General features: G+C 40.0%; 1 protein-coding gene across 3 annotated transcripts; it reads right to left on the bottom strand.

Annotated features, from left to right (window-relative positions):
• Positions 1 to 246: 246 nt before the first annotated feature.
• Positions 247 to 20,293, bottom strand: cgnb (cingulin b). 3 transcript variants are annotated; one of them, XM_067498347.1, is made up of 21 exons: positions 20,134 to 20,149; positions 19,719 to 19,854; positions 14,830 to 15,992; positions 14,652 to 14,731; positions 14,499 to 14,565; positions 11,321 to 11,412; positions 11,015 to 11,147; positions 10,706 to 10,918; positions 8,473 to 8,621; positions 6,291 to 6,393; positions 5,779 to 6,018; positions 5,499 to 5,597; positions 4,686 to 4,943; positions 4,420 to 4,590; positions 4,045 to 4,206; positions 3,796 to 3,885; positions 3,586 to 3,669; positions 3,183 to 3,301; positions 2,811 to 2,919; positions 1,859 to 2,022; positions 247 to 1,627 (listed from the first exon to the last, which is right to left on the bottom strand). In XM_067498347.1, the coding sequence occupies exons 3-21, from the start codon at positions 15,961 to 15,963 to the stop codon at positions 1,495 to 1,497; spliced, it is 3,600 nt and encodes a 1,199-aa protein (XP_067354448.1). In that variant the 5' UTR covers positions 15,964 to 15,992; positions 19,719 to 19,854; positions 20,134 to 20,149; the 3' UTR covers positions 247 to 1,494. The 3 variants fall into 3 exon arrangements, with proteins under 3 accessions (XP_067354448.1, XP_067354439.1, XP_067354458.1); XM_067498338.1 differs by lacking the exon at positions 19,719 to 19,854 and having other exon boundaries at positions 20,134 to 20,293; XM_067498357.1 differs by lacking the exon at positions 19,719 to 19,854 and having other exon boundaries at positions 5,779 to 5,991; positions 20,134 to 20,293.
• Between the last annotated feature and the right edge of the window lie 883 nt (positions 20,294 to 21,176).

Genomic DNA, 21,176 nt, shown 5'->3' with positions numbered 1-21,176 from the left:
AGTAAAGATAAGACATGAATTAATGAGTGCTAGGATCAGGCTTGCATATTGTTAATAAAAGGGACAATGCCCCCATTTCATAAGGGTTAAGATGCCAACCCAAAACACAATGTTCCTGGTTGTCCTATGCTTATTTTGCTTCTGTCTCCTGTCTGTAATATACTCAAAATGTTTATTGCCCAATTTAGAATAAGCATATTTAAAATATAAAGGATCAAACAAATAAGAAAATAAGAAAAACAGATGGAATATTGCTCATTTATGGTACACAATTTACTGTATCTGACTTAACAGGCAAACCTTTTGGTAAGCTTACAAAGCTGTGCAGTGCATATCACATATCACCAGCAGCTTAATAAACACATTTTGGATTTGATAGCCATCGTACATGCAACTGCCCAAATACAAATTTTGAAAGTGACATTTTTAAAAATGTAATCACACCATCAATACCTACCAGGGGTAGCAATCAACATTCATGACAGCCAGGTGCCACAAAGAGAAAAACACCGAGCTAATATTTTTCCCACTAGGAATGTACAGTACAAAAGATGCAATCATAGTCAAGCAAAGATCTTAAATCCTCACAGCAGCATATAAACAGAACACATGCTGTACTGACATTAAAACAATTTTAAAGGTTTTAAATGAAAACATGCACATGATTATTGAGTACATAATGTATATTTCAAAATATGGTCATTAAGTAGAAAAGTTCATAGGGAGAAGATTAACCTCTGAGGATACACAGTGCTACGGTGTATATATTTGATTGTCTTGGGTAACAGGTGAGCACAGGCAATACAAAGTAAAATATAGGCTTTTTTAAATGGTTCATTGTCACATTCACAGGTAAAAAATGTTCTGCTTTCAATACACTACAATACACTATTAACAACACTGGCAGATATAACTTATCATGCAACAGCAAACACAGATAAAACCAACAAAGTGAACAATAAGGTACAAAAAGAAACATGTGGTGATTTGGTTTAAAATGAGTTTAGATTTGCAGGTCTGACATTAGTGAAGCCAAAGAGGTAAGATACCCCAGTACTGTGTGACCTCTGAACATAAACTATTCCACAGTATTCTGCTACAGTAGTAGTATACAGTAAATGTGGTCAGTGTAATATAGAACAAAAGGCATTTTTGAAAAGTTTGTGTTCGTAAGGTAAAACTTCTAACTGTAATTGCAGTTCCTCTTCAACGTAACAGAAAAACAGATGAATGTCAGCCAGATCAAACGTGACAGTAGCACACCAATCTTAATCACAGCTGAAGCTTGACAATGCAATTTAATTTTCCTAACAACCTCTCTCTCTGTTGGACTGCTGCACTAAAAATAAAACAGAAACTCTGTACTGCATGGCAACCGAGCTCTTCACACAAGTGTCTCCTTGATGCCCTGAGCACATTTCTAAGACAAAATGTTTTTGCAGTGAAAATTCTTTTATTTTTCTCCTTCTTTCTTATTTGTGCTGTGTTATTCCTCTAGCAGTTGCTGGACTGTAGTTGGCTTACACTGCGAACGGAGGTTTTGTTCAAGTCATAAAAACTGTCCTCATCTTCAGAGCTTAAAGTGGAGGAGCCCAGAGCTGCACGGTGTGTGTGCTGGGACTTTCTCCTGAGAAGAAGCAAAGAGAAACCAGCATTGAGTCAGTACTTCTTTACATTACATGATGTTTATAGCTACTAGAGTGCCACCTAGTGTACAGATGACACATGGCATCAATATTAATAGAGTGAATAATACAGTCAAATTCTCAAATATAAGCTGACTTACAGTAATATACTTTTTTCTGACTGAATAAAATCTTCAATCAACATTTTTTTTTCACAGGGATTAAAACCTTACTTTAATTCAGTCTCCAGTGCTGTGACTTTGGCATGTAGTGCTTCTTGGAGCTCCTGCTGCTCCTCCAGGTCCCTAAGAACCTTGCGGCGGACGCCCTCCAGACGCTCCACCTCTAACTCGCTCTCATCCAGTTGCCGTTTCAAAGCCTTCACTCGCAAAGACAGCTAGGGAAGGAGAGGATGAGGCAGGGGGTTAAAGGGGAACAGAGGAGGCCACAGGTAAAGATTCAGGGTAGAGTGAAGTCACGCAGGCGGGGATTAAAGGCAGGGGTTTTCATGAGTATATGGCTTTGTAGAGAAGCAGCTACTGCTACATAAAAAAGGTCGAGACAGCAGAAAGACGGTGGGTTAAGGGAAGTCAGGGAGCCTTCGGGTGGCAATGTAAGGTTAGGTTTGGGTTAGGAGTAGAGATGAGATTAGTCTGAAATGAAGCAATTAACCAGTGTTAAATCTGCTTTAATGATTAAACAGCAGGTTTAGGCAGGTGTAGATCAAGTAGTATGTACTGTATAAATAACTCTTTAATTAATTTAATTTAATTAAAGTGCATAATTCTAACTCTGCTGCACAGACACGCAGTCAGAAAACCTGACAGTGAAAACGAGGGGAAACTTCCAGCATGGCTGTGAAAAGGTCCCTACTAGCATCTCCACAGCTCACTAATTAAAAATTGTAAATAAAATGTTTTAAAAATTAAGTGAAAATGTTACGGCTTTACGGGTATTTATATACTGTAACAGACTAACTACCCTAGTTACTGGTGACACCTTCCCATTTATCATACAAACAGACAGTGGTATGGACCAATCAGCTTTCAGCAGGAAAAGACTGTATTTCCCCACATGTGAAACTATTGTAATTGGTTAAATTCAGTATGAACATTTAAAATTTGACAAGCACACACAAGCAAACACTAAGGACTGCAGAATTTGCATGCAGGTGTTGATCTTTACCTGATCTCTTTGTTCAACGTGCTGACTTCTCTCCTGGTCTAACGTAGCGTTTAGCTCCTTAAGTTTTCTCTCCATCCGACGCTGAGACGCCTGGATACTGGCCTTCTCTCTGTAAAAGACAGTGCTATATTTTCATGAGGGATGTTGTGGGTTTTTCCTTGTCCCTGATGGATTGCTGGGTCCTTAAGATTTGATTTTCTTTCTGGTACGTACATGTATATACAGTACAAGTGTTAACAGTGTGTGGGAGCTGATGTTACTCTGGGTCAATAAAAAAAGCTCAGCTCATTAAAAAAAGTATAGTTAGATACAATGCAGAGGTTGCTTCTTCTTTTTTTTTTTTTTTAATTGAGCTTTTGTCTCTAGTCATACCGTTCCTCACTGCGTAGCCTCTCCTCTAACTCTTGAATTTTGTTTTCTAGCAGGTTGATTCCAGCTGAAGGCCGAGACTGTCCCTCCATGTCTGCCACACGAGACTTCAACTCCTTCACCTGAACGGGAAGGGCAGCAAGGTAAATAGGTTATAAGGTGTGTGTGTATGCGTCAGTGAGACAAAGACCAAGACAGAGCGAGACCAAGTCAAGATCAGACCAATCAATCTACTTTGTAATAATTTAATAGATAGGCAGATAGATAGATAGTGCACTATTTGGGCAGTATTTGCTTTGTGTGAGATCTTGAAGTCTTGACTTGGTCTTGGTCTCGATTAAGTGGTCTTGACTACAACACAAGTGTTTGTGTGCATGTGCGCACATCTCCAGGGACTCAACAGTACCTGTCTCTCAAGTGAACTCTTGTCCATCTCCAGGTCATGTCTTGCTGAACGCTCCTGCATCAACTCTGAACGAAGCTGGTCCACCTGAGAGGACAAAGTAGCAAACGGAGAGCAGAATAAGTGTGTAAGAAAACCTGTAATACCATACAGCATTATGCAGAAATTCCTCCTGATTATTAGGATGCGTATTCAAATATCTGCATGTTGCACCTGATCTCTGCTACGTGTGATGGAGTCGTTCAGAAGCTCCACGCTGCTCCTTTCCTCATCCAGCTCGATCTCCAACGACTTAATCTTATCCTGTGAAAACACACAGATACAGAAAACACACTGTAACACATTTCCTTGTTGTACGACCTCATTTCCTTATCCTTAAATTTCATTTGCTGACACATCCCAGATGTACTCCCACTTATCTTTAGATTTCCTAGTTCATCACTCGAATTTTCAAATCCTTACCTCCAGGCCCCTGATCTCCCTGCTGTGGTCACTGTGGGAGCTTTTCTCCAATTCTAGTTCACTCTCCAAGTGTTTCAGACGGTTGTTGAGAAGGTCTTTCTCCAACTGCGCACTGTCTCTTTCCTCACTGCACAACAATAGCTCCTTTTTCAGACGGGAAATCTGAAAACAAAAAAACATTGCATTGCATATATTTTATATTCTTCTGTTTTTCATGCCTTCGTAATAAACATAGCGACCTGGTGGCTCAATGTGTGAAGATGAGGGTGAGATAAAGATTAGTGTCTAATTCTGTTGCATCTTTTACTCCTGAACACTATTGCTTTAGCAAAAAACAGCCAAATATGCTAATCTCTTCAGCCCCTTTATCCTCACCTCTTCTTGCTGGACTTTCAGGTTGCTTTGGGTCCTCTGCAGCTCAGCCAACCTGTCTTTGCTATTGCGCTGCGCCTCCAGCAGGTCCTTCCTCGAGCGCTCCCTGAAGTCGTCCAGCTGTGTTTGCAATGTGACCACTGACTGTCGGGAATCTCCCATCATCATCTCCATCTGACAATGGGAAAGGCAAAGTGAGAGAAAAGTAAGAGAAGACACCATCACCACACATTATCAAACCAAGACGTTCATTTAATTTTAACACACACCTCTTTGTTAATCTTCTCAAGGGCTCGATCCAACAGCCTCTTCTGCTCCTCTAAGTCACTCTTGCCCCTTCTCAGCACCTCTCTCTCCAAGTCTCTCTCCTCCAGACGCTGGGTCAGCTCATCCTTCTCCTTGCTCAGGCGGGCGACGCCTCTTTTGACTTCCTCAAGCTGAGATTTTAGGGATCGGTTCTCATCCTCCAGAACGTCCACCGTATCCTCAGACTCAGAGCTCCGGGGCATGCTGGAGTGAAGCCTCGTCTAGTGAATGAGCAAATATGGACTCATTTTTATGTTGTCACTAGTAGTGTAATTAATTGGTAGCTTATCTGGGCATTTATGATTTTTATCTACAACACAGCAACCTTGTTTAGCACTACATCATGAGCCTTTGTAATTGGCTGTGTTATATATGTTACATAAAATAAGAAGGGTGGTAAAAAAAAGAACCAAACTGGCTTTAGACTTTTCATATTCAAAGTACAGTTAGAGCAGATTGATCACTTTATCCATACTCCAGGCTAAATTTTTACTCTATCATTTTGCACCCACACACATCATCTCACATAAAAGCCAAGAAGATAATGCACTACCACAGCTGTAGTAAAACGGTGCTCTAACATGCATTGAGCATATTGCAGAGTACTCTTGCAGGGATTAAAGTTTTTCTTCTGATCTAATTTTGTTCACATCTTTCTGTTGAAAATAGCATTTGTGTGGGAGGCTATTTCCTTTGTTCTGTACAGTGTTTATGTTTACATAATTCTGTGTGCATGTGTGCGTGTACAGTTGTGCACTGTCTTTCTTGTGCAGTACCATGCGAGCCAGCCGCTCACGGAGGCGAATGTTTGCCTCCTGGAGCTCCAGGTTGGTGCCGTGGTCCACCACGGTTGTACCTGTAGATCCAACTGATGACTGTAGAACAAGTGGATCAAGACAGAGAGAAAAGAAGGGAAGATGAAACAGAACAGTGATATTAGATATTGAATTTATTGGATTAATGTAATTTTAAACAATTATGTTGTATTTTTATGCATTAAAAGGGTTTGTATGATCAAATGTAATCTTATTCCACAGTGCCCAGATGATGCTTCACCTTTTTTGCCTTCTCGAGTGACTTTTCCAGCTCTGCCTTTTCTAACTGTGACTGCTCCTTCAACTTGCTGATCTCAGACAGAAGCGCAGCCTCTTTCTCTCTACTGGCTTTCTCCAGAGCTTCAAGTGCCTCGCTCTTCTTGTGCAAGTTGCCCTTTTGTTTGTCCACATCAGCGCGAGCCTGCTTCAGATCGTCATGGCAACGCTGAAGCTCCTTGGGATAAGTAATCAGAGATGAATACTGTGCGTGTGAGGAATGTACCGGGGTCCATAGCAATGTGTTAATATGAGTGTGGGGCATGATTGTGTGATTTGTGTTGTTGTGTAGAAAAAATGAAAAGGAGAAAATGAATCTAAATGCAATGCAAAGAAAACGCTGTATGGCTGTACCACATTACTGCTGTGCCAATGCAAAAATATAAGACATACAATAAAACAAAAGAGATGAGCCCCTGTATTTCACCCACACACAAAACATAATGTGTTCTCCCTTATGACTAACATAGGAATTACCTTTTCTAAAGAATGTTTGTCATCGGATGCAGTGGGAAGTGAATCTTGAAGATCTTTTAACTTGTCTTTCAATTCTTCCTTCTCTGAATGAGTTTTCTGGAGCCTGCCAAAAAAAAAAGTAGATCTTAAAAACCCACAGTGTTAACAGCTGCTCTGTATACCGTACATACAGAGGATCGACAAATTAAAGGAAAACCTGAATAAAGAGTAGAGAAATATAATGAATGCAGATGTTTCCACTAAATTGCACGGCATGCTGAGCAATTATTATCCGGTCCTGTCTTTGGCATATATTAAGGCGCAGTTGATTTTGAATCAAGATGCCACACGGAAAAGATCTAAGTTGAAACAAGACGAGGTCTGCATTTAAATCTATTGGAAAGACATCAGTGACTAGGGTCAGAACACATGGTCAACAGCACACATATAACAACCATGATGAGTGAGAATGTCAATGATCAGAGGATCCAGTCGCTTAAAAAATAGGCATAGAGAAGTATATTATATTGGGTATTATAGTAGAGAGTTGCAGTACATAAATGCCTCAATACAAATATGAATGCACATTTGAGTTCAGTGGTGCAAAAACCCCAGTCACTGGTCCAAAGGGATGTGGTAAACAGTGATGTAGTGAGATGAATAACTCACCATGTTCTTGAAAACTAGATGAGTGGATGTGTGGTGTATGAGAATGATTAAGACATGAATGCTTGAGCCATAGTAAGTAATATAGTAAGTGTAACTGTTTTGCTTTGGGAGGCATTTTCTGCCATGGTTTGGATCCTTGGAGGGAAGTTTCACTACAAACAGTGTTCTCCATCACCATCGTCAAAACACCAAATGAGGGAATTTCTTTGGGAGGAATGCGGCTTCATCTCTCCAGTGGAATAACTGACACTTGCAGAATTAAAGGCAAGCTGCACTAAAAATGTGGTGGCCCAGCATGTTGCTAAGACAATTCATTTATTTTTTCCTTTAATTTGTCACCTGTCTGTTACATGCACACAAACTGTGAGCTTACACACTGCAAACACACACCAAAGATAGGATAGACAAACAAACTACTGTGCAAAAACAAAGAAACATCACACTGTATTGTTTAGGAAACAGACTATTGTAGAAATTGTAAACATACACTGAGATGTATCATTTACTGATGGATTTAAATTCATCTATCCTCATTGGTCATTAAATTAGGAAATATGTTGTTGGATTAAAAACTATAAAATTTAAATAGTTAATTTTAACAATATCGAAAATGGCTGCAGATGGAAATTTACCGTTTGGATAGATACACACAAAAGACATCATATAATATTAATTAAAATATGTTATTCCTGATAAATATTAAATAATTAGAATAAATATCTGAATTCTAAAATATGTTTGAAAAAGTAGCATGATTGGGTTTTTTATGACTGGATTGCTGTTAGTAAGAGTTCAGGTATCTAATGATCAAAACAAATGACATCAATTTGAAAATCTCAGATATATGAGCTTTTTAAGAGAATTGCAGACACTAGTCTAAATCTACTCAAGCCAAGCAGAGTGAGACTTAGCTTCGCTCTCACATTTGACTGCTGACGTGCTTCCCGCTCCTGCTAAATAAAAAGTGAAAGGATGCATGCATTAAAATAACTCTGGAGAATCTTAAAGGGCTGAACCACAACTAGTTCTTACAGTATCTTTTCACAGTATATTCTAAAGTTTTCAGTGAGCACTTTTGATTCTGTCTAGAGTGTTTTAGATGCGTGATGCAGAGTATCCAATATGTTAAAACCACGTTCAAAGCAATAAAAAGTAGGTGTAAAGACAGGAGATGTGTATGTTTGTTTTTTTATGGTTCTAAAGTAATACCATGCTTGTCTACAGTAAAATTAACTGTTTATACACATATTTGTGGTCTTTGAATGGTACTTAATGCTTACGTAGTGTTTTTAAAGACATCTTTGAAGTTAGATGCTGAAAAACATGCAGTATTTGTATCTAAATCTCACAGCGGACTAATGCAATTTAGAGAGTCTTGTAATGTGAATAACCTCTATACACGTCACAAAATACATCAGCACATTTGAGTTTAAGATACATGTTTGGGGTTTTTTTGACATCATTTGCAATTTATGTGTATGCGGTGCAATAAAGAGTATATTCATGTAAACATATGACTTAAAGAGACACTAACTCTTCTCTGGTGCTGTGCAGCTCTTGTGTGGTGGCCTCCAGCTGCTTCTTCCACTGCTGTCCCTGACCTCTGCTGCTGTCCAGCTCCTTCTCCAAGGTCAACATGGAGGCATTCACCTTCTCCCTCTCCTCCTCTATCTGCTCCTGAGACTGATGATATGACCACAAACATACACATACAAAGGAAAATATTTAGAGTATAGCTCAGGTTTATTTGTCACATTCATTTATTCTTCTTATTATTATGACATAAAAAGCTGTTTCACACATCTGAATTTATCACATTTTCTTTTAATTGACTTTCTTTTGTGTCTTTTTGTGTTTAGCACCAGGGAACAGATAAACAGAACTGTTTAGTGTTACGCCTTCATCAGCATGTCTTCATCTTCTACATAACACATACTTCTACCTAAGGAAAAACACCCCAATATATCAGACAGATACACAGATGCAGCATGTTACAGACATCACAAAGAGCGATCCAACCACTTTTAATTCTCCTCTTGCTAAGTAAATCACCTGATCAAATGGAGCTGACAACCTGTCTGCTTATTGCCTGCTCTCAGGGTGCAGGCTTCTTTTTCCCAGACACTGCTGTTGCTACATAATGATCTATTCCTGTAGATACATATATGCTTCAAAAATACTCCACTGGTAGACACAGAAATTCAACTGAAAAAAGTTTCCACTAAAATCACAAGTAGCAAAATTCTCTTTTCTAACTTTGCACACTGGGCTGAGCCTGACCTTGTTGTACTCTGGCTCAGTTTTTGAACACCGACTGCATACTGGCATATAAATCCGAATGACAAGATAAAGCCTGGGTGTATAATAGACGGAAGCGACATCAAAGCACAAATTAATATCACCTTATTAACTCATACAGGACACACAAAAGTGCCTGACAGGGATAACCTGACTGTTCTGCCTCTACATGTCAAAAATGAGCTCCTCCGAAAAGAAAAAAGTCTAAACTGCTTCTATCCCATGGGTGCGTAAGAAGACTATGATGTAACAGAATAAACGATTTCAATGATCAGAAACTGAGGAACGTTCATTGTGACTGCTGTGTTGCAGGTTTTGCTGCAGGTTTCACAGGTATAATCCTTCCTGGTTCATCATCCTGTAATCTGCAGCCTCTTAGTTGAAACCTCATCATGAGAATAAACACATAAAAGGTAAAATATCTGTAACAAAAAAAGAAAAGCTTTACAAATAACCCCCCCCCCCAAGAAAAATAAAAAACTTCCATACTAGTCTCTATGTTCACTTTGAAACTGAGAACAAGGCACTGAATAAATGTTTGATTCTTTCACAGTGAAGTTTACTATCTGAAACACATCCAGGCTACAAGACCTTGTGGAGTGAAGGACCACTGTGGTAAAGAACCACATAAAATGCAGCATTTCAAAGTGGTACACAGTGGAGTATTTTTAAGCACCAGGGTAGTTCCGTGTAAACAACACCTCGTTTGTTCGTTCTTTAGTTTGTTGAATCCCTTTGTGTCAGTTTGTGTTGCTTCAGAGCAAACAGTTACAAAACAAACATTTTGTGTTAACTGAATCAAAGAAATTTTTGAACTCACCTGTTGAAATGTACTGGGACAGATACACATCCAGCATCAAAGTAAAAGCACAAAATTTCTGTTTAATTCAGAGTGTTTTCTCTGATAGAGAGATAGACATTGGTCACATATTAAAACTGTGATCAAACTTGAGTGTTTTTACGGATCAGTACTGGTGTTTGACACAGTTACTTTAATCATGCATATATGGACACGTTAAGGAAACTGTGTGGCGTCCATATGTCAAATTGTCTTTGGGTGGTACACCGAATCCCAAGTTGCACCCGGTGGGTCAAGCTAGCACCTTGAATGGCATTGATATGGGTAAATGAGAAGCAAAACTGCATTTTTTCCTGCTGGATAAGTAGAACAGCGCTACATGAGTGCAGAGCATTTACCATTTATAATTTGAACAATATTTTTGTGGTTTATCATTATTCCTCTATGGGCTGAGACAGTTTGTCCCTTATGATTTGTCTCAGCACTATTTTCATTTGATGTTTTAAGTGTTTTAACCATTTTGGCTAATATGCTTGACTTAATTAAGCCTTAACTCCTGACAACAGTCTTAAATATCTTGTTCAACAAATTGAGGCTCAGATATGTTCAGTCAAACTGAGTTCTAACTTACAGGCTGAAATAAAGTATTGTGTGATTGTACTGTATCCACCTGTGTGACCTGCTCCATGGTTCTGTTGAGGTTGTCCATGTCCTGGCTGTACTGCTCCCTTAGAACCTCCATCTCTCTGTCATGGCACTCCACCTCCTCCTTCAGAGCCCCCTTCAGGGCCGTTAGCTCCCGCTCCCGCTGACGGAGCGTGTCCTCCTGACGCTGACGTAACATAGCAGCCTCAGCCAGCTCTGCCTGCAGCATCGCCAAATCCTGCAAAAGGAAATGTGCACATTTAGAGACAGAACGTGACGTGGAACTGAAATGATGTGTTACTTTTATGTATGGAACTGTGCAGAGTTTCAGTACCGTGTGCAGAGAGTCTGAGTGAGGGTAGTTTTCTGAAACCCTCCTCAGCTCCTCCTGAAGCTCTGCCAGCTGATCTTCCTGTAGGCGCAGACGAGATTCTGCCCCTTCTCTGGCCATTCGCTCCTCAGCCAGTCTGTGCACATACACACACACACACACACACACCAAATTACATTATTGATATTGTAACACCACACTATTTAACAAGCCAGTCAATCAATCAATAGTGAAAATAGTGAAATGACCATTTGATAAAAAAAAAGTGTTGAGTGCACATTTAGCGCACACACACACACATATCCTTACTTATCATAGGCCTGCTGCAGCTCTTTCTTGCAGTCATTGAGTTGTGCCTGAAGTTCCTCAAGGTTCAACTTTTGGATGCCTACATCTCCCTTCTGTACACAAAAAATACACACACATGCACAAGCACACACACACACACACACACACACACACACACACACACACACACACACACACACAATGTAAGGAAGATTGTTGGAGAGAAAAAGAAAAAGAAACAGAGAGGGCGCAAAGACATTCAGAGCAGCATTGGAAACATTGCAACAGTGTCACTGTCGTCCTTGCAAATACAATATGCACTCTGTACTATCTTGAACTTTAAAGGAAAAAAACTGCCCTAGTTTCTGACATCCAAAAAAAATTCTTTGGGAGAGGATCCCCTGTCAGTGTGCTCAAACATCGTCAAAAAAGAAGTTTTCTCCACATAAACAAGCCTTTCTGACAGGCTACAGGGGAGCAGAGCCGCATCGGCTGCTCATGCGTCGCCCACACCGCTCACTGAAAAGGAGCGCAGCCTGCCCATGAATCTTCTCTTATCCTCCTACACACTCATTACAAGGACGCAGACACAGAGACAGAAAAGAGAGACAAAGTGAAGATCACAGGACGGCTCTGCTCCCCCGAGGACCTCACATTTGTGTTATCAGGGATGGAATATGAAGATATATTTTGCACAGATTTGTTTCATTTTCCAGTCGTCCCCTGCAGGACAGTTTGCAGATAATCCCATTCTGGGACCTTTAAGCTTTTCTCTGTCCTCAAAAAGAGATAAATTAATGGAAGATAACATAATTAAGAATATTTTTGAGCCCCTTTAAGCACTTGGACTGAATTGCATCAGCTGTATTCTTATGTGTATTGACAAAAACAAGAGATGTTAAACACATTAGCTGAAATACTAATGTCTGCCTACAAATACATACAAATGGCAATTATTTAAAGCCTAGGCTGATGTGATCCTGACAGCTTCTAGTCCAGTGGCTCCCAACATTGGGGTCAGGTACCACCGCGCTGCTTTTGTTCTGATTAATTATTTAATAGCTTCAGGTCTATAAAAAATACAAAGCTGTAAAATGTAAGGTCAGTAATATAATGTTTTTAGTTGTTTCATTGTCTAATTGTTTTAGGCATATGCTCAGTGTAACCTAGTGTACCAATTTAAGTGTATTTGTCCCGGATACTACAGTTACCTGTAGGGTTTATTTTGCATTTTGTGCCAGTTTTTATTATTGGCTGTGATTTTGGTATGGTGGAGACCCAACATACTTTAATATCCATTGCAGATGCAGATGAGGAGCCCAGAAAAGGGAATAGCTTTCTCGGGTTCAAAAAGTTAACTTAAAAAGTTGTGGTATATTCCTGTCACTTTGAACAAATAACAGCGATAAGTGTTCTCTCTATTAACCAGGGAGGCAAACTGCAGTGCACTCTATCACTTTCCTACTGACACACATTGACTGGTAACAGTACATTAAACCTGTCAAAACACACCCAAGCACTTAGAGACACAGACATCAGTGATACCAGGGGAAGGTGAACCCTGCGTCACATTACACTTTTCAAATCCAAGTAACCCCCTGAAATGAAAGGCTAAGAATGTGTCAGTATATGAATCTGGACACTCAATGCATCACGAATGCCCCAAAACAGTCTCTGAAAGAGCTCTTTAGGCTACAAGACACACTCATCAGACGCTGCTCTGATCTGATGTTTTGGTTTTATACAGACAAAGCGATGTTTTGCTTTAGAGGCAGAGCTGGAGAATAAATAGCCTCAGGCCAAAAAGCAGTGTAAAACCCTTTATCCTGCAGTTTATGTGGCTGCGGATGGTTCAGTGGCTGTTATCACTTCTGAAGAGGATGAGAAATCCCCCAGTAAATCTACTGAAGTGCAAAGCATCATGAAACAGAAGCAGGTTTTGTCCAGCAAGACCCCTCGGACTGATATCTGTCCCGTTCAGCAAGACATCCCCCAGCTGGTGCAGGGTTCCAGTCCAACTCAATTATTGATGGCTCACAGTGGCTGCACCCTCAACATGCAGACTGAGCACTCAACAGCTTTTCACTGCAGGTGCATCGTTGCCAAGTTACAAGGCGGGCAAATAATTCACAGGCAGCCATGGTCACGAAAGCACATAACAAGGGATCATACATAATCAAGTGCATGTAATATGAGAAGGTAAGGACACAAAGGAATAACTTCAGTATGGAGATTTATGCAAAAGGGTGCAAATTTAAATGAAGTACCATACTTGTGCTCATAAAAACATGCAAAATCCATTTTAATGAGGTGTATACAAGAGTCCTAAGGAGCAAAAATGGCACCAGAATTGACAAAGTAATATTCAGCATGCCCCTTAGTTTTCTCATGTCCTGGTCTGGCAAAAGAGAATATGCAGAATTAAAGTGAGAGAGAAATTTAATATCCTCAGAAAAGAGGACAGGATGCTAACCATTTGTCAGCTTCATCAGCTTTAAGAAGACGGCTCTCACCCATTTTTGATTCACACAAAAGTTTAAATGAGAGACAAATAAAAAAAATACAATACTACTACAGCTTTTAATCCAGTACTTAAAGTAACTGCACCCACATTAACAGTAAAATAACATTGAATTACCACATTGTGGTTTGATGCCTCTGCAAACAATTTTCCGTTTACATGCACTGCTGTCCAGACCTTTTTCTAATAAGTTCATACATGAGTCCAGGTGGCCATTTTAACTTATTTCCTCCAGGTATTCGACCATAACAAGAATGGGATGAACATGAGTTCACAATGACTTTGACAATTAAAATCTAATCAGCTCATCCTTCAGTCCTGGTAGATGCTTGTGTCAAATTTGAAGAAATTCCATCACACCAAAAATATCTTACTATTAACTCTTCACAAGAGTAATGCAGACAGCAAGACACCTCAAAAACATAATTCCTCATAATAGTTTATAAGTGGTTCACTTATAAGCTATTTTAAGTCATTTAGTTATTTGGCATTTAGTTTATTTATTTATTTAGTTTTTTTTTTTTTTTAATTTCTTCTTTGTGGGTCTGTGTTGAGAAACAAGTGGATGTTTGAGTTTGACATGAGATCATTTATTTAAAAAAAACACTGTTCTATAACTTAAGATATATTTTTTGTATATTCATGTAAAAATTATGTTTATTAAATTTTTTCTTCTACCTTTAAACTGCCAGTTGTCTCATGGAGGTTGACATTTCGTTTGAGGGATCCATCGCTCTCGCTGGTGCTGATGAGATGGATAGAGAATTAAACCAGGTAAAGTAATAATGAATAGTCATTCAGTAAATCATATCATATATGTATTTTTTTTACCTGCTGTTGTAAAAAGCTTGCTTAACCGGAGCCTCCACTCCACTGACGAGCTCTGTATTTTGACTCTTTAGAAGAGTCTCCTTCAAAGAGAAAGTCATTAAAACCAAGAGATAGAGCAGAGTTAAGATCTGCAAATAGAGTATCATCCCCCCCCGACCAATCCATTGCTATGACTTACGGGCTTTTTTGCTATAATTGGGGGGGTGTCCTTAGAAGCAAACTTCCCTGGTGACTTGAAGCTCGGTTTAGGTGCCTCGAGTGCCATCACCTTGGCCACAGATGCAGGACTCCTTCCCAGGCTACCACTTGCTGAGGCAGATGATGTCAACAAAGTGGAGGAGGTAGACCGAGGAACAGCGTAGGGATTCACAGTTGGAGAAGAAGGAGACGGAAGGGAAACCTCTGGCTGAACATCTTTCCTAGCATCCAGACTTCTGGACCTCCTGCGCTCATCAAACCTGAGGCGCTGCCTTGCTCCAGAGCGGCCTCTGGCCTGTTGGGTGCTGCCTGGTGTTCCATAGTTGAACTGACTGATGAGCTTGTTGATGGGGGCCAGGGAGTTGGTGTCGATAGCTGTGGCAGGGTCTGCTTCAACTGATGCCGGTGTTTCTGGGAATGACTCCAAGAGCAAATTTGTACATTGTTTTTTCCCACTGTGCCTCCCCAAAGACCCAGTGAAACCAGGGAGAGTTTGTTCTACTCTTCTGGGTGCTACCCCATTTAGTTTGACAGGTTTCAGCCCTGCTTCATTATATTTTTCTGAACTGGTCCATGCTTTTTTTTTCTCTGTTCCACTGGCTGGTGCTTTAAGTTGGGATTCAGCTTTCGCCCTTGCCACCTGTCCATCTCTTCTAGCTCCAAGCTCCTCCTCCCCTTGTGTACCTGCCTCACCATCCCCTGGTGGTCGCTTTAGAGGGCTCCCAAAAATCTCCCCATCCTCATCCTCAGCCTGAGGAACTGGGGATCGTGCTGTGTTTACAACAGGGCAGTAGGGGTTTGTAAATTCTGCTGGTTCTTTACTAATTTTAGGAAGGCTATTGTAAGGTGAAGGTGACCCTGAGCTGGAGGTGGGAGAATTTAGTTGAACTCCATATGAATCACCTTTCTCGCCATCTTTCAGGACTACATAAGGCTGTCCAGAGATTCCCTGAACCCGCACTGCCACCCCATATTTATTGGAAGTAGGAGTGGCGCTGTTGCTTCCTCTGGATTTATCAGGATAACCGCCACCAGTGTCATCTAGGTCCTTGATAAAACGGATCTGAACTCCGTAATCCACAAGAGCCTTTCTGTCAGTAGAGATAGTGCTCATGTTCACTTCCTGGTTTCTTTGCAAGTAGCCTGGCCAGAGAGGGAGGGAGAACAGCAGAAATGCAAATCAGGTTAGAACAAAATATGAAAATGAGAGGGCAAAGGTTTAGGTGTTGACCTAATTTTTTAATCTATCCCATAAGACAAACCTGTCTAATTGTCACTGGCTCTTTGTTTCAGCCATTGCACTGCTTTTCTTTCTTTCAAGCTTGACAAAAAGTAATTTCCATCTCAGATGCCTCATCCTAGTCACCCCTCCTTCAATACCCTTATCCTTAGCTTTGTGTAAACTGTCGTCTTCTTCCCAGTGGAGTCACACCGACTTAGCTAAAATTTGCAGGTACACCTTGATGAATCTGTCATCATTTTTTCTTTTTGCTGCTCTTCAAGTTAAATTCCTTCTCAACCAGAATGTTTTGTATTCATGCCAGATATGCTACTCGGGCACTAAGAACCTCTTTGTGCACGTTGAGGCCTTAGTTTTCCCGGAGGGTGTGTTTGAAAAGCAGGGAAAACACAGTAGGATTAGGAGTGGCTGTGTATGAAATGCCTCGCCACACAGAGGAGGGATCAACACGTGGATTCTCATTTATAAAGTCATGCCAATAATGACGCTGTGTGTCTGTTTTCAGCAAATTAACTCGCAAGACAAGACACAAAAATAACAACTGCTTGACTCAATCGCTAAGTTTTAGATATTTTATGTTTTCAACCTGTGGCTTCTGTTTTTTTGACCGACTGTAAGTGCTTGATGAGACACAGAAAGATATATTTGCACTACGGGCGGCAACATTAGCAAATCAAAACTGTCAGCAACAGTAGTTACTTTGTTTCTAATTCTTATTATGTTAAAAGGTGCATTCCACCAATCCACTACAATTTAGCCTTCTTCTCTGGAGGATCCTTCTAATGTCTGGGAAAATAAATCCAAACATGGCGCCAGAATTATCTCTGCTTGAGCTTGGAGAAAAGTCATCATTAGGAGAAATGAGCATTTGCTCTTTAATGCTACTTTTAAATGTGAGAAAATAGTATCAACCACAGTCCATGGTGATGGCTTCAAAGTCCTCATTTTATCTAACTAGCAGTTTAAAATGCAAATATATTTTATTATGTTATACATGACAAAAAAAAAAATATATCATATAGAAGGTGGAACAAGTACAGTACATCTGGCATTAAAAATGAAATGACTGAAATAATTTAAATGATTAGCAAAATATTTGCAGGTTGGTTTTCATTTTATAGATTACATTGAAACCATTCTCTGAAAATGAATGTGGTGATGAACACAATGGGAAGGTGCATACTCCTCCTTTTGTCCAGGCTCCCTGGACCATTAAACTCTAGGGGCTATATCAGGAATGGGCCTCCCCTCTCTCTCTTTCTGCCTTTGCCAGAGTCTCCGCAGTCACCAGACTTCAGAGTGGAGTCACTCAGGCGTAGACTGTTTACTTTGAGCTGTCCAGTGACACACATCAGCTCAAGTGTATGCACATAAACACACACTTGGAAATAAATATATAAAGTATATGCAAGGCTGCGTACAAACCTACAAACATGCACAAACCTGCTGTTAAACCCCAATCTGATTTTACAAGCGTCATTTCTTTCAGTATCTGTGAAAATTAAGTAACACTTTTGTTGCTGCAGTCACATTCTCTTCTTGAAATAGCTTCTTGATGTGCACAAAGTGTTATTTCTCCTTCATACTTAAATATTTGTATTTAAGCTCTGCTAATTCTGTTTTCCACTACCACACTATGACCTCAGCCTGTTTCCTCAGTCTTTAGCACTTTTGGATGTGACTCTCACGGGAATTAAAGTGTAACTCGCTCCAACTGACCGCTTGTTATAGTGTAACTTGCAGCACCTTGACTATTAATGAGGTTAGATTTGTGAATCAAAGTCAGCCATTGTCTTTCCTAAAAAAACATTCTTAAGATTCCAGGCGTTCCCTGTACCCTCAGCATTGTGCGTGGTTTGCATTTGTATAATAAGGACAGATTAAGAAGAAACTGAGAACTAGGGCATCAACGGTAAAGTCTACACGTACGGAAAACTGTCCACAAAGGCAATAAATACAAAGTGAGGAGACTAATTAAAGGACGACAATCTGGAGACTATAAATACAGGGCAAAATAAATTAATTCTCCTGCTCTAACATAATAACAAGCAACGTGCTGGGCTGATTACACTGCCCATTGGACATTTATACAATCAATGGAAGGTTATAAAACAGCCTTCTCCCGAGCTATGTCTGGAAATCTGTGCAGGTTTAAGTAAAAGAGTGATATGATTGTCTACTTAGCTGTTGCCAAGGTGCTCAGCCCTCAAATGCTGATTGCCGGTCAAGCTGAAAGCTCCTAGGTGTAAATATGCTGTATGACTAACTACTGATTTCAGGAAATCTCAAATGTTTTACACGTTTGGCAAGCTGAAGCCAAGCACTCGTTTGGTGACGCCTCGTTTCCTCTTTACACTATGTCACTTGTCAAAAGGTAAGACCTTACCAAAACAGGGAGGAATGTCACCAAGCGGGCCTATCTGCCATTAATCTTCTGCTTCTCGTCACCCAGCAGGCTTTTCTCTGCTCCTGTTCCTTTGCCCCCCATCTCCTTCTTAAAACCACACATCTGGGCTTCAACTTTCTCTCCCACTTTCACTGAGCCTTTGGGCACATGAGCATGAGATGTGTTACTCTGATACTACAGCTGAGTGACTTATGCAGAATCAATGTCAGCAGTGCTGTCTGATAAGAGCATTACAACTTAAATTATTTCACCCTTTCTTTAAGACTGCTGTTGCTGCTAAGACAAAATAAAACACATGAATACATCACCTAGGAGACTGTGAATTTTTCCACCATTTCCTGACATTTTACTGATAAACTGAGAAAAAAAAAAGACTAAATATTTTCAAATATAGACACAGTTATATAATTAAATTTGTGCCACACTTCTCACGTGTAAAACAAAAACTTGTTTAACTAATTTTTTTAGGTTTTAGTATGTTTGGAAAAAAGCATTTCATTAACAAAAAAACAAAACACATGAACATATCACTATACAAGGACATTTGAAGTCAATAAATGACCACGATGAATTAACACTGGGCCTCATTTCAAACCAAAATAATCTAATGTTAATAACACTTGTGTGTAGGTGACTATAGTGAATAATCTTAAGTGAAAAGCCACTCTGAGTGAGTGTTAAGGGAGTTATGGACAGTTTCGCAACAATATGGTAATAAAAGTCCTCCAATAATGGTAGGTTTACCCAAACGCCCATTTGTGACCTTCAAGTGCTACTCAAAACACACATTTTAGGTCACGACTGGTACTGGAACAATGTATTTTTTAAAGCCAATGAAAAAAAATACCACAATTTCCAATATACACTGAGTTATAAGCTATCAACTACAGTGTTGGCAAGGATCCAAGTGACTGCCATGGTCCCGAGCTGACTTTCCAACACAAAGACTACATTGTGCCTCTTTGGTAGACGTGAGATTATTTACACAGCTTTCTTCGTGAATTAAATAATATCGTTTTCAAACTCATATCAATGTGACAACTTAAGATACTTCAGACATTAGAGCAGAGTAACACCCTAAGCACCTGTCTGCTCCTGGATTAATTGCGTCACACCTATCCGGTCAACCAGTATCGGTGAGCGTCGAAACCTCCGGCTTGTTTACACTGGCCTCTGTGGCCACAGTTTAGTGACAGGATACACGTATAAGCAGCCGACTCACCTGCCTCACAGCCACACACCGTTGCATCCTACTGGAGCCTTTACCTGCTTTAACAACCTCTCGTTGCTTCTTTACGCAGCGCTACGGACAGAAGCGCAGTCGACACACTGAGCTGCATCCAAACCTCGGAAAGCGACTAACAAAATAATAAATAAAAAAAACCTTCCTCAGTTATTGTTTTCTGCCATTATCGTAAGCAGGAAAAGCTAAACACATGAACGCGGCTGCCAAATCCAATCACAAAGCCACAGGTGTCCATCTCTGCTTATCCAAATACTATAAAATGCCCGCTCAGCGAAACGCGGCTATTGCACAGCACTTTCCCCCACCTGTACGCCACTTCCCACGAACGTAAATGTACAGTAAAGAGGCAGCAGCTGTGTAAACACACGCCACGATACTTATTCTACTGCACCTGCAAAGATGATTGAAATCTCGAGATACTGCTCAACCAAGGATCCTGTCTCCGTCCCAGCAACAGCAGCTCTGTGAAGTGCTGATGAGATGATGTTACTCAGTGAAGCGAGGACATCGGGAATTTCTCCCCCACTACCAGTGCAACCTGTTGCCAGCACATCGGATAGTCATCGTCCCGCCTCAAGACCGACTTGATTGGTACGAACCTGCACGAGAGGCGGCGCCTGCTTGCGGGCTCAGTATCGTCTGTTTACACGGGTTACCACAACGGGCATGACCCATTTCCACAACAGTGTTATGGGAACCGAGTTTGTCAACTTGAAAATGTTTGCGTTGGAGTACTCATAGTCATAACTGTTGAGGCAAACGTTTGCGTAAGGAATAATACTATTATTTGACAAGGTGATTTACCTGCTATAAAATTGGTGTCAACTATAAAAATCTTTGTAGAAAATCTTGTTATAGTACATATTTGGAGTTCCAGTGTTTTCTTTCTTTATCACCATCACCAAGTTAGGTTAAATATCCAATTAACATTCCAATGACATTAAATTTTCTTTGAGATAACTGTGCAGTTTGCCACTGCCTAAAATACACGTATTCGAGAAATATCATAGCAAATCATAAAATAAATTTAGATCTATAAAATAAAATGTAGTCTATTTTTTCGCTTATGAATCAAAACAATTTAAGAGAAACGTAAAGCAAACCGCTGGTGATGGTTCAACACAACGACCTATGAAATAATACATTTTATGAACAGTTAAATCGTTTTGTAACTGTAACAACATTATGACAACAAAATAATTGTGATCTTATTAAATGGAATCATCCAATCCTCATTTTAATACAACCATGAACAAAGAAATAAATTCACCTGAAGAAAAAAAAAAAAAAAAAAAAAAAAAAAAAAAAAAAACAGACATGGGACAAATACAAAGAAAAAACAAACAAAAAAAACGTTTTTACTTCGGAGATCAGTACCTTTCCCTTCCCCACCTGGTGAGGGACTCGCTGGTTCCACCAGGAGGCGCCAGAGCA

Source organism: Channa argus, chromosome 1 (genome assembly GCF_033026475.1).
Source record: "Channa argus isolate prfri chromosome 1, Channa argus male v1.0, whole genome shotgun sequence".
In the NCBI taxonomy this organism is placed as follows: Eukaryota; Metazoa; Chordata; class Actinopteri; order Anabantiformes; family Channidae; genus Channa; species Channa argus.
Note: the sequence above shows the minus strand (reverse complement) of the source record. Positions and strands in the feature narration are given on the sequence as shown.